An 11,917-nucleotide genomic window follows, 5' to 3' on the forward strand; every position below is an offset into this window, starting at 1 on the left:
AATAGCGCCATTTGTTGACGTCATACTTGACTTTCAATTCGTTAACAACCAAGGAAATCTGCTTATGCGGGGGAGTGTCAGCTGATGAAGGATTTTATTGGTGAGATCTCTTAGGTGGGACGCGCGTATATCCAATTAAATCGTCGTATGGATTGCTTACCAAATAAAGTACGTCGTGAATCGTTAATGCGAAACACATCAGTTTGACCGTAGGCTGTCACGGCTGTGTTATTGCAATTGTCCAATCATTGGATGCCTATTTAAAGACATACAATTGCTTCTTTTCAATAAGCTAGCAACACAGGCGATCATTGTGCATATTGGTTTTAGGCTCGTCCAAGACCTTTCCGCGTCCTGCTGAAGTTACGCTCATCCAACAATACGAACTTGAGACCTTGGGAATGTGAAGTTTTTCCCAGCGAAGCCCTTATTGCATTCGCCGTCATTTCGACTTGTTGCTGTCTCTGAATCTTCACATTGATTTCAATTGCGCTTAGCATCGATAGTTCTTGCCGAGAATTGCAGATCCTCTAACCTCTAAATGCTAGTAACCTCAGCCCTAGTGCTGAGATTCTTGCTCGCCTGACATGGATTTATCGTGCTAGGCCCGGAAGACACGAGTAGCGAAAGTGCCTACTCTCGGACTCCCTACGATTGAAGACTTAACCTCGAAGTCTCAAAGTAATGTTGAAAGGACGATTGCCAGCATGCATTTATATGTAAAAAGAAATGTGAGATTTCCCAAGAATGATGAAAACAAGAGTGCCCACATTTTGTCAAACTAAGCTCCAGAATCTCGGGATCGGAGAATATATATGAGTCTTCTAGGCTTGACTTCTTACTACAATCTTGAAACTCTTACAATCCTCCAAAGGTCTTGTGTTATATCTTTCCTTCGAGATACACTTCACATGTTGAGAATGGATGCATATTTGAAATTTGAGATTTCAATTTATTGATAGGTCATTGTCAACCATCAGAATGAAGTCGTTACTGTCACAAGACATGTCTAGTTGTTGAATATATCTTCCTTGTCATCTATCCCAACCAAAAACAATGCGCTCTCTCTTATTTTCCAAACTCGGTGGTAAAGGAATACAAAAAACAAAAGACTGAACTATGGCACTTCCAGTTCCACAAGCCTTGCATCAGCAATGTAGTCTTCAATTATCCATACTGGAATTCGATATTAGAAGACAATGCTACTAAGTAGTGGGTAATGTTGTGTATTGGTCTAAAAGAGGTAATGGGGGGATGATCCCTTTTATACCCACTTATAATCTATATACGGCAAGTGCACCCCCTTCATCTCCATCAACTGCGAGCTTTTCTATCGGGGGTCCAGGGCCGGACCGTGAATGGTCTGTGCTACGGATCCGTTGCATGCTAGGTATGTAAAGCAAAAGAATCAATGAATAAAAATAGAATGTACCCTGGTCTTACATGCTCTTTTTCATATCCTCCTCTCTTGATTTTCAGGTGTGAACTATAAAAACACCTCGATCAATTAAAAGTGCAGTGGCTAATGATCCCAGATGAATACAGTTCCAAGGGCTAGGTGAAGTATCTCTCCTGAAAGTTATTTCTCTATATGCCGACAGATATACCTTGAGTAATGAAAATATTGAGATGAGACAGGGAGCCGTCAATATAAATGAGACTTCTCATCATTTGTATTCATCGACTGTATTTGTTATTCGGCAATGAAACCCTCCAATGGCAACACGAACTCACATATTCGCAACTCAGACGCTGTCATTCTTCCTTCATCCTCTGTTTAGTTGGTGGGAAAGGAATATAATCATGGGGCGACAAGCACGTTGCCCCACCCTTTGCTATACTCTGATATAACGTCTCTTCATCTTAATGACATTGAAGAAACAACCGATATAAAAGCTATAGTTCAGAAAGAACTCGCATTACTAAAACCACGCAGTGTGAACACTCTAATAGCTGTTAATGTTAACAGTACATCCTCATCCTCATCACCCACTCACAACACCACTCCCTCCTTCCCGCCAAATCACACCAACGGCAAATACTCCATGCCCCAGATCCTCACCGCCTTCCCCAGATTCACTACTCACCCATCAACCAATAGAATCACTTCTTTCAAATACCAAAAAGTTTTGTTGCACATCTCAAATTTTGGTAAAGTTTTCCAACTGACACCCGGTGGTCAATTAATTAATTACCTTAAAATTTTGACATTTCCCATCGACTGGGAATAAGAGGGCTTTAAAAAGTTATTTCCGGGTCGGTGTTTGGAAATGTTGGTTGTGTTGGTGCTGTTGTTTATCTCATCTGATGTTATCTTATTTGGTTTTTGTTTGTGGTTGGGTTTTTCTACTTCATGGAGATTCACTGTGCGTCTTGGAGAGTTTTATTTGGTCACAAATCATTGTGTTATACATCTGGGTACCTCTCGAGTTTGCGGGATGTTTTTGGATATCACATAAAGATTTGGAAGGTTGATATGTTCCATTGATTTGGAAGAAAAACTGTTCGAAATTCGTACCAACTATGTTTTTTGAGAATGTGGTTAGCATTTTATGATTCTCATTTCGCATTCAGATTCACAATTTGCCTATGGAATCGATCGTACTCCCCTTCATTCTTGGGTATGAAGGGGGAGGTGGTGTGATCTTGGATGAGTGTCAGATGAGTTGTGAATTTGAATATACTCGATTTTGGAGTCCATCTTCTCGTTTTTGGAAGACTTGATGTGACTGAGAGGTGCTATCTATCTATAAATCCTTGCGATCACTTCATCGTGTTTGCTTTTGCTGTCTAAATTTTATTGTCAAGTCCGTGTCTATCGTAAGACTGACGTTATGTCATTTGTTCTCATGCGTGCTGTTCCTCCTCGCAAAAAATCGGAAACGATCAGATGATCTCCTACTCTAGTTTTTCTGGAGAGATATGTCTTACTGTCAAAGCGACTTGTATGTCATACATATTAGGGAGATACTGAACAGGCTACAGATTATTAAGGTCTCCTATGAGATAATGTAGCAATGACACCGAGCTTATGATTTCTCATATCATTTGCTCGAGGATGCAAAGCTGGAAACCGTACAGTAAGCTGTGGAGAATGAGCTGATCTCGACATGATAGTATCTTCTCTTCCTTTGAAGACATAAGCGGAGGAAACATGGTGAATACAGTAGCGCCCAAGTGGATGATTCACAATATTGTCTAATTTTCCAACAGACCCCGCTGAAATACGAAACATCAAATATAAATACCTCAGCACGAAGTTGCATATCTAATAAGCATGCTGCAAAGGCACTTGTGGCATCGACAGCTGTAGTGGTTTCGGGTGAAGATCACAATGACGCACCAAGCAGAGGAATAAATACATATAAGTCCACGTTCGCGGAGCTAATGCTAGATCTGATGTCTGCATTTTCTCCGTTGTCAATTCAGAACTTGCTGTTATTTTCATACACTTTTAACCCATTGAGATGACTATCATCGGATGGTTTCTTGTTTTATATCTCTCACCTTCAAGACGGTGAGTGATGTATGTCAGTTCTTGCGATTGCGATTCCACCGACTCCGAGCCTTCTGTTTTTTTTACTGAATAAAGAGGCGCCACTTCCGCTTCGACCATCGTTCTCTCTCTTCAGGAGTCCTTGACTAGGTACCTACCGCTCATGGTCGAGCGGTTGTGCGTTTTTAAGTACCTTTTATAGTTGGGTGAATGTGAATAGATTGTGCATGTGGGAAGAAATAAAGCTGATGAGAATGATAGTGAATACTATATATTCTATTTCTTTTCAGATGGAGTAATTAGTATTACTTACGGTACGTATATATATACATATGAACCACCAGACATAATATTTTCAACCATCAAAGCAGAAGAGATACCTACGTGCCATGTGTAATGCCTAGGTACCCTTCCGCACCTTCCCAGAAGTCCAGTTCATGGCGTTTCATTTACAGATCGATTGCATTTTGTATAATTGCAACAACGGATGAACACATAATGGCTGACATCCAGATATTGTGATATATGATCCAATCTCTTAATCTTATTATCATTTCTACAACCATTTTCATCTTTCTTATAAAATCCTTAAGAAATGAGAATCATGAGATGAGATCATCTCGAAAACTGTAAAAAGACATGTTGGACATGTCTAGATAATCGCTGTAGAAAAAATACAAAGACATAAGCTCTCTTAATCCTCCATTGATCGATTCGAGCACAAGACCAGGATCATGAAGGCATCTAAGTAGCAGCAGTACCAATTTGGGAGATTTTTGGACGCTTTTTGCAATATTGCCCCTTTGTACGTTGAAGGGAGTAGTAATATTTATAGATGTTGATGGAGATAGAGGTTTGAAGAGTTGAATATGTGGACTTCCAAGGTTGTCGTAAGTAGAACGATGAATACCAAGGAGGGGTATCTTAGAGGCTGAAAGGGGTAGTTGGGGGCATGTGTAAGTGTGTTATTGAAGAGGGGTTATTCACTTCAATAAGTTTCTTGTTTTCCTCTTTCGGAATTTTCTATCAGAGAAATGCCCCGCTTTTCTCCTCAATATTCCACTCCATTCATATATGTATATGTATATGCAATTGCTACAGCTTGAAACTATGGCTTTTAACAAATTGCAATCCAAGTCCTTACAGGTATTCGTGTCTCGGTGGGAGAAAAATATCACAAATACTGCGGTAAGTCATGCTATGGATTTTAAACTCATCTTAATCTCAAGCTGGGGTTTTCAGAATTACGTGCCAAAGACAGTAGAAGCGCTATATTTGGCTGATAATTTTATAGCTTTAGAGATATTCATATCATTGACGATGTTAGAAAGATATACAATTGTAAATTCAGGATACAGTTTCTTGTTGTCGTAAAATTCGTACTTTTCGCTGTCTATTTCACTAAGAAATTAGTCGATCATGAGACGGTAGTCCTTCTAAGAAGCTTCCCCCCCTGAGAATACCCGCTCGGAACAGCAGAACTTGTAGCAAGTTTCCTTTCCCATCACAAAGAAAACCAGTCAGACATGCAGACGCACCCTTTGAATATTGGTATCCGCCATCACCTTATGGTATATCTAAGAAAGTTTTATCTGTTCAATCCTATTTAAGCCAGACATTTTCGAAATCCTTTGGTAAGGTAGCTGGGGTGTTCAATTTGAGTGAATAATAGATCATACGTGTATACTTCGTAGATGCGGGGCTGGCTCATATCTGCTTTAGCTGGGTACCTACCTAGGTAGATACCTAGGTAGGTGATTGCGCCTATGGTAACATATAATTCCACTAACAATGATTATCTAAATCCGGAAGGATATCTATACCTTGGTTGTAAAGCTTCTTACACAATCTATATCCAAGAAATATTCAACAAAACAGCCAACACATGGTTCTCTTGCTGCCTCCAGCCAGCACCATATTCACTATCTATTCCCTGGCCTTAAATTTCCTGGAAAATCCTTGCACAAGCATTCCGATCCTAGATTCACAGATATAATACTCTTTATTGTTGTCTTTATCTAATTCTTGCTGTTATCATTCTTACAAAAAGATCAGACTATAGCACTTTCACTCACGAGAAACGCCGGATAAAAAAGTGCATAGAGTGCTGGAATACTGCAGTGCAGATATCTTATATTTCTCAACGTCCTGTCTAGTACAAGACTACTGGACCTGATTGAAGCACGGTCTAGCTTTAAGCTTGAGAAGGAAAAAAAAAAAAACACTTGACAGGGAATGATACCGTATAAGAAAATAAGTGGGAATCCTGTGATTTGCCGGTTGATCCTATCAGACTCGCGTGGTTTAGAGTGCTAGGCATCGCCAGATTACTTCTATTAAATCTCTAGCTCGCACAGGTTCGTGCACAGCAAAAGCTGTTCTTGAAAGGGATATTAGGAGATGGGTGAATGATGTTCCTTAAAGATATGTGAATAACATCTGTTATTTGAGGTATATGTGAGTACAGTGGATAACTAGCAATATCATATTTGCAGCTGAAAGGTCCCACTATTCAGACGTTGAGCAAAATGATTGAAATCCAATGAATATTGATGAAATTTTTCAAGAATCATCAAACCCGTGATTCGCCCATTCACATATCATCCGTATGCTAATGTAGACTCACTTCTTAGATTCACATTTTATTAACCGCTGCTTATTGGCCCTCACCCACAAATATCCTGATCACGACTTCCCCCCATTCCTCGGTCTCTCATAAAAGTAAAACTCAATCTTAGGCCTTTCCTGCCTCTCCTTCCACTTCTCCGGCACATCAACCTCAATATACCTATCTGGCACCGCTTTAAACCCATGACTTTCATATAGATGTTTTGCAATGACCGTCCCCTCGATATACGCTGGTAGACCGAGGGAATCGGCTATGGTGGTACCATATTGCATTAGAAGCGTACCGGCGCCGAGACGCTGATAAGAGGGGTGCGTGGTTAAGATGTCGAGGACTGTGAGATATTAGGATTGCGCATTATGGATTATGGGGATGATCGGAAATTGAGATGAAGACAGGAGGAGAAAGAGAAGACAGAACTTACTGACGCAAGGTTCGCCTTTCGTTCGACTAATTTGATGTTGATGAATCCAATTTATTAGATACTCAGCCCATTCGTTTGAGTCTTGATCAGCGTGCCAGTCGACAGGAATCCGTTCTTTCTTCTGCTCCTCGCTCAATGGTTCTGTATTTATGAGCCATTTGGCTGCACTTATGAGGGTCCCTTGATTAACTATTAATATCCTTCTTTCAATTTCTGTCCTTGACCTCCTGAACTACACCCCAACTTAAAAGCACAGCAGAGAAGTGAAGTGAAAGCAAAACATACCATCCCCATCGACAACCTTCACATACTTCGCTCTCTCATCTCCGACCCAATTATCAACTAATCTTTTGACTGCCTTTTCCCGTTCTTCCGTTTCAGGAAATAGGACAAAAAAGAATGGTTCATGAGGATTACTGAAAGCGGCAATTTGTTGAGCGAGGATAGCTGAACCATCCGTCAGTGGATCACAGGGAAGAAGGCGAAGATTGGATTTAGAGGCGGTAATAGGAATAGGATGAGGGATGCTGGTGGAGGGGTGGAAGGCTGAGTGGGATGCCATCTGGGTGGTTATGGCGGGGATGTTGGGGGTGAGTATGAACCGAAAATGAACAGTGTATGCTGATAGCGATGATGCAGTAAAGGAAGTGTACGATCACCCTTCCAGCAGATCGATTAATTTGCAACATTAATCTTACGGAACGAACTGCAGATCCGGCAATTGCAGTTAGGCGTGAAATGAACTGCCAATAAAGGCATGTCAGAGTACAATTTCGAAATATGCATACACACAGACTCAGACGCCACCCGTTCGTAGTCCGCAAATCGGCTTATGGAATACCACTGTGATTGATTCCGTGGCTCTTACAGGTGAGGTTTAGCTTTCACACCGGGGAAAGAATCTGAAAGTCCTGAACCCCTGTGCGAGTTTGACAAATTGTTGGAAGATATGCTTAAATCCGTTGATGCACACGGAGCGACAAAGCAGCGAGGACACCAAGACAGAAAAGAAGCAGGCAAAAATTGAACAAGCATAATTCTAAGCGTAAGGATCAACAAGCCTGTTGGTACGGATAAGCCGTTGAACTAGGACCAGGCCAAGGAGTTCGTGACCCCTGTGAATTTGCTTATGAAAGAGGGGGAAGTAAATTAATGTGGGTCATGTACGGACATACAATAGTTACAGGACGACTATCTATAAAGCGCGTGGCTGCAAATACGATGTGATATTTGCTGATTGGATTATCTGAACTTCCCAGCACAACAGTTTTATCCAGGCCCCAGAAAGCTATGATCATACGAAGGATTCTCTTTCATCAGATTTGCCGGCTTTAGAAGAGATAATTAGATTGGTCCCGACAGTTTGGAACCCAATCGGCAGATCGCGATAATACAAACATTGGGTCAAATGGGGCTTTAATTCCATAAACGGTAATGGTAGACCCTTTTTGCGTTCTTGGTCCGATGTTCTGCGATGGATATATGGAATTCTTTCGAGGATTCGAATGATGTGGCGTGCTGTGAGAGCTGGCTTGCATGAAAATTGCACAAACGACGAAAAATGTGAATTATGATTGATAAAAAATGGTATTTTGCGAGTTCGCCGAACTCTTCCATTGTCTAATGAGAATTACAAGATCTATAATCTAATGCAAGTAGCCAAGAAATGATAGATGATTCTGTCAAATGAAAACAATGTGATGTACTATATACTGACATCCGCCATAAAGAGATCACTGCCTTCTTCTGATAGGACCAACAATTGGCCACTTGTAAGCATGCTTACCCCAAATCATGTAAAAAACCAAGCTATAAAGGATAGCAGCAACAAAAATAACGCAAGACCAATTCATGGTAACCGGAGTAACGACTTGGGTATTAGGCCAGAAGCTGAAAAACATGGTGATAATCGAATAAATCAGCCCAGCGATGTTGGCAACTGGACCAAGAATTGGACCCAATTTCCATGGTCCCCAATGTATCTTGTCTTTGATTGGGTCTTTTCGAAGGCGTTTCTTGAGAATCAAGATGACTGTAAAATCAGATTGTTAACATTGCCTATCAAGAGTAGATTTTGGAGCAATGTGAGGAAAATGAGGAGCTGATGTTGTATTAAGAAACAAAACAGGGTTTCCAATAGCCTGGACTACAGGTCCACAATGGCAAGCTCCGAATCCATGCACCTGATCAGAGCATTCAGATGCTTTGAAACGTTGAATTCAATTAGAATTTCCAAATAGTCTGAATCAGTGATATCATTTCAAATATTGAACGGAACTACTTTTGAACTTTTGACATATTCCATCCAGCCTGTAAGTCTGAGCCAATAAAGCATCGAAGCCGAAATAATATATGGGATAAAACGAAATAGTGGAGGATCAATTGGAGATAGAAGTAAATGTAGTCGAAGCAAAAGAATTAGTGGACGATTCACTCACTTGGGATCATATAGCTGGTAAAAAATGCCGCCACGTTAACAGAGACAATTGAGTTGAATGCTGCAGTACTGCCAATATTGATAAGTGCCAACAGGAGTGAAATCACTGCACTGACAAGAATAGAATATATAGGTAATGCTGTTGGTTCATGAACCTGTAGTCAGAAAGTTAGGTAAAAGTGATAAGATTATTTGAATACTTGTGCTTACACGAGATATATACGCGCTACCTGGCACTCCATTGTCTCTTGCGAAAGACCATAATAAACGGGAAGCAGTCGCCATGATACCAATTGCCGCGGCGAGAAGGATGAATAAGATGATCAATGTCATACCAGTGGCAGCGGCGTTACTATTAGTAGCTCCCCTGAATATTTCGATGAATGGAAAGCCAGTAGCGGAGGTCAGAGCAACATCGATATCTCCTAGACAGAAGAGAAGAGCTATAAGCAGTGCGAAACCCAGAACGCCATTCAAGACAATGCTACTGATCATCGCCCAGGGTATAATTGTAGAGGCATTGTGGACTTCCTCACTCATATGGCAAGCAGAATCGCCTCCTGAGACAATATTAGATCTGTCTTAACAGCGAATGTGGGGGAGATAAACGAAGTTGATCTTACCGAGGAACGAGAAAACGGAAGTAATCAAACCAATGAAGAAAGAAGTTCCATTTGACGACCACCCCCCACCATTGATAAATGTAGCAAAAACGTCGCTTGGTTTTCCATGGGGTGCAAGGTAGACTAGAGGAATAAGGATACCGAAAAATCCAAGAATATGGATGCAAAGAACAAATCCTTCAATCTTTGGCAACCAACGAGCCAAACACGTATTGACGAACAGAACCAAAGCTAGAACAGCATAGAATATCAGAGTCGCTTGCCATCTTTCAGGAACGTAAGTTGGATGATTCAATATCACTAAAGCCTGGATCAATGTTGCGCAGAGGAAAGCCATACTTGCTTGACCTGCTTGCCAGCCAATAACTGTAAGCCAGCCTGTCATGTATGATAGGAATTTCGCGTGGGATTTAGGTGCAAGAATCGAAACCCAGTGATATTGGCCGCCACTCAATGGCATCCTGAGTCCGCTCGTCAGATTTAGAAACTCGCGATGGAAGGCTATACGCACATCGAGGACATCTCTGCCAAACTTGCGACGGTACATAATGTACCAAAGAAGCAAAAGATATAACCGTACTGGATATGTAACGTTAGTATGTGCTACCAGAATTTGAGTCGAGGCGAGACTCAGATAGAAAACTTACAACTAAGCCTGCCGGTCCTCCATTTTGAAACCCGTACAGGAAGACGGCAAACATTCCTTCCCATGTTGAAAGCAGACTACAGACAAACCCCGCGATCGACAAAAAGCCAAAGTTGCGCTACAATATTTCAGCTTTTGATGATGGTATTTTTCTTTAGCACTTACCTTCAACTCTTGACGTTTTCCAAAATACGCCATTTCTTGATCATCTCTGCTGGCGTTGCCTTTCGACCGTGCATGAGGTATTTCATCAGAAGATGTTGACCCTAGCCATCACACCCAATTCCACATGTTGTCTCCATGGTTAAGATCGACTAGTTTTATCAGGAGAATACCCAATCGCCGAGCTCGCTCGTGAACGACAAACAATAGTAATGGAAATGAAGAGAAATAAAGCAAAAGAAAATTATGACGGGGATTGAGATTTATCTGCCCTTCTTCAAGATACACTGCAGTCTGCATAATAGAACCCTTGCATGCATCACCGAGTGGAAGATTGGAGAAAAGAAATCCTTGACACCACCCAGAGGAAAAACTGTCTCATTGCAACCATTTTGGTAAATACCCGATGCATCAAATGGTAGCGAGGTGGTCTGTATATTATGATACGTTCAAAGGTGCAAGGGATATACGAATATGCATTTTGATCATACTCCGCTCCAGCTTGGAAGGAAACAAATTGTAGACTCTGAGCAATGTCAGCTTTCTCGGTTTTCTACTAGGTAGTTATGACAGTAACGGGCTGAGCGGGGAAGCCTTTCCTATTAAAGCTAGCGTTTCACGTGGGTTCGGTAAATGCTAGTTCGTGCGGAGGGTTAATTTGATAGACGCCTCATCGCCGCCGTAATACACACATTCAACCGTCCAACATTTATTACTATTCACCTTATTGTAACGACGGGCATAAAAACCATTCAGCCGACCTTTTAAATGTGGTACCGGAATGTTCTTGAACTTGGCACAAAGCTAAATATTTACATCCACCATTGTCACTCGAATTAACAAGCTGGTGAAGTATCTCTCAAATCTCAGTACAAAACTCCCGGCTGTCTGGAAATCATCTTGTCTCCTTATGGGCTTGTCCGATCGTAAACTGGGCAAGCATTTGTCAGTATTCAATATTCTAGGTACAGGACCATGCTCGTATCTTTAATTGATTATCACATGACAGATCCTGTGTAGCAGAGTCTTACGACAAATTAGGTCCAGCATCTAGACTTGCTATTACCCGATATTGTGATTCATATCTCATTAATATCAGGTGACAATCTTGTGTAACCTTGTCAGCGCGTATGGCGCTGCTGAGGACCCTGACTCGTTTCATCCAAGCTAATGATTAACACGAAAGAAAAGTTTGTTTGGATCCCAACTCTGTTGTGCATGATCGCCATACCGTGGCACAGCTTGAATAAATTGTGGTGTTGATGTCTGGGATCAAGGAGCGAGCAAGCGTTCATGGGGATCTTATTGCAGTTGCGACGCCTCAGAATCTCTCAAAACTCGGACTCTACGGAGCTCCGAATAGCTATTGCCATATTTCCGAATTGAATTGAAGTGAAAGATTTGATCCAGTGATTGGAGTCTTGTTTATTATCGTTTCTATCAACATATTCATCACATATTCATCAGATATGTCACTGCTATGGGCATAATTCTACCTTCAAC

The 11,917-nt window shown here is 41.3% G+C and overlaps 2 protein-coding genes across 2 annotated transcripts; both read right to left on the bottom strand.

Annotated features, from left to right (window-relative positions):
• Positions 1-5,924: 5,924 nt before the first annotated feature.
• On the bottom strand, positions 5,925-7,511 carry EAF02_005003 (uncharacterized protein). The gene is made up of 3 exons (XM_038901051.1): positions 6,832-7,511; positions 6,547-6,735; positions 5,925-6,456 (listed from the first exon to the last, which is right to left on the bottom strand). The coding sequence occupies exons 1-3, from the start codon at positions 7,106-7,108 to the stop codon at positions 6,182-6,184; spliced, it is 741 nt and encodes a 246-aa protein (XP_038759563.1). The 5' UTR covers positions 7,109-7,511; the 3' UTR covers positions 5,925-6,181.
• A 768-nt stretch (positions 7,512-8,279) lies between these two features.
• EAF02_005004 (uncharacterized protein) lies at positions 8,280-10,450 on the bottom strand (the record flags this gene model as incomplete). Its single annotated transcript, XM_038901052.1, has 7 exons — positions 8,280-8,578; positions 8,985-9,138; positions 9,194-9,543; positions 9,607-10,067; positions 10,118-10,185; positions 10,254-10,370; positions 10,418-10,450. 7 exons carry the CDS (start codon positions 10,448-10,450, stop codon positions 8,280-8,282), a joined length of 1,482 nt encoding a protein of 493 aa, XP_038759564.1.
• Between the last annotated feature and the right edge of the window lie 1,467 nt (positions 10,451-11,917).

This window comes from Botrytis sinoallii (genome assembly GCF_014898435.1).
Source record: "Botrytis sinoallii strain Bc 23 chromosome Unknown BSIN_007, whole genome shotgun sequence".
NCBI lineage: Eukaryota > Fungi > Ascomycota > Leotiomycetes > Helotiales > Sclerotiniaceae > Botrytis > Botrytis sinoallii.

What these genes read in the sequence shown, in the direction of transcription:
- EAF02_005003 (XM_038901051.1), bottom strand. Translation starts at nt 7,108, where the DNA reads ATGGCATCCCACTCAGCCTTCCACCCCTCCACCAGCATCCCTCATCCT. An exon ending in GAAGGTTGTCGATGGGGATG is followed by an intron (nt 6,736 to 6,831) that starts GTATGTTTTGCT and finishes GGATATTAATAG; the next exon opens with TTAATCAAGGGACCCTCATA. An exon ending in GAAAGGCGAACCTTGCGTCA is followed by an intron (nt 6,457 to 6,546) that starts GTAAGTTCTGTC and finishes AATATCTCACAG; the next exon opens with TCCTCGACATCTTAACCACG.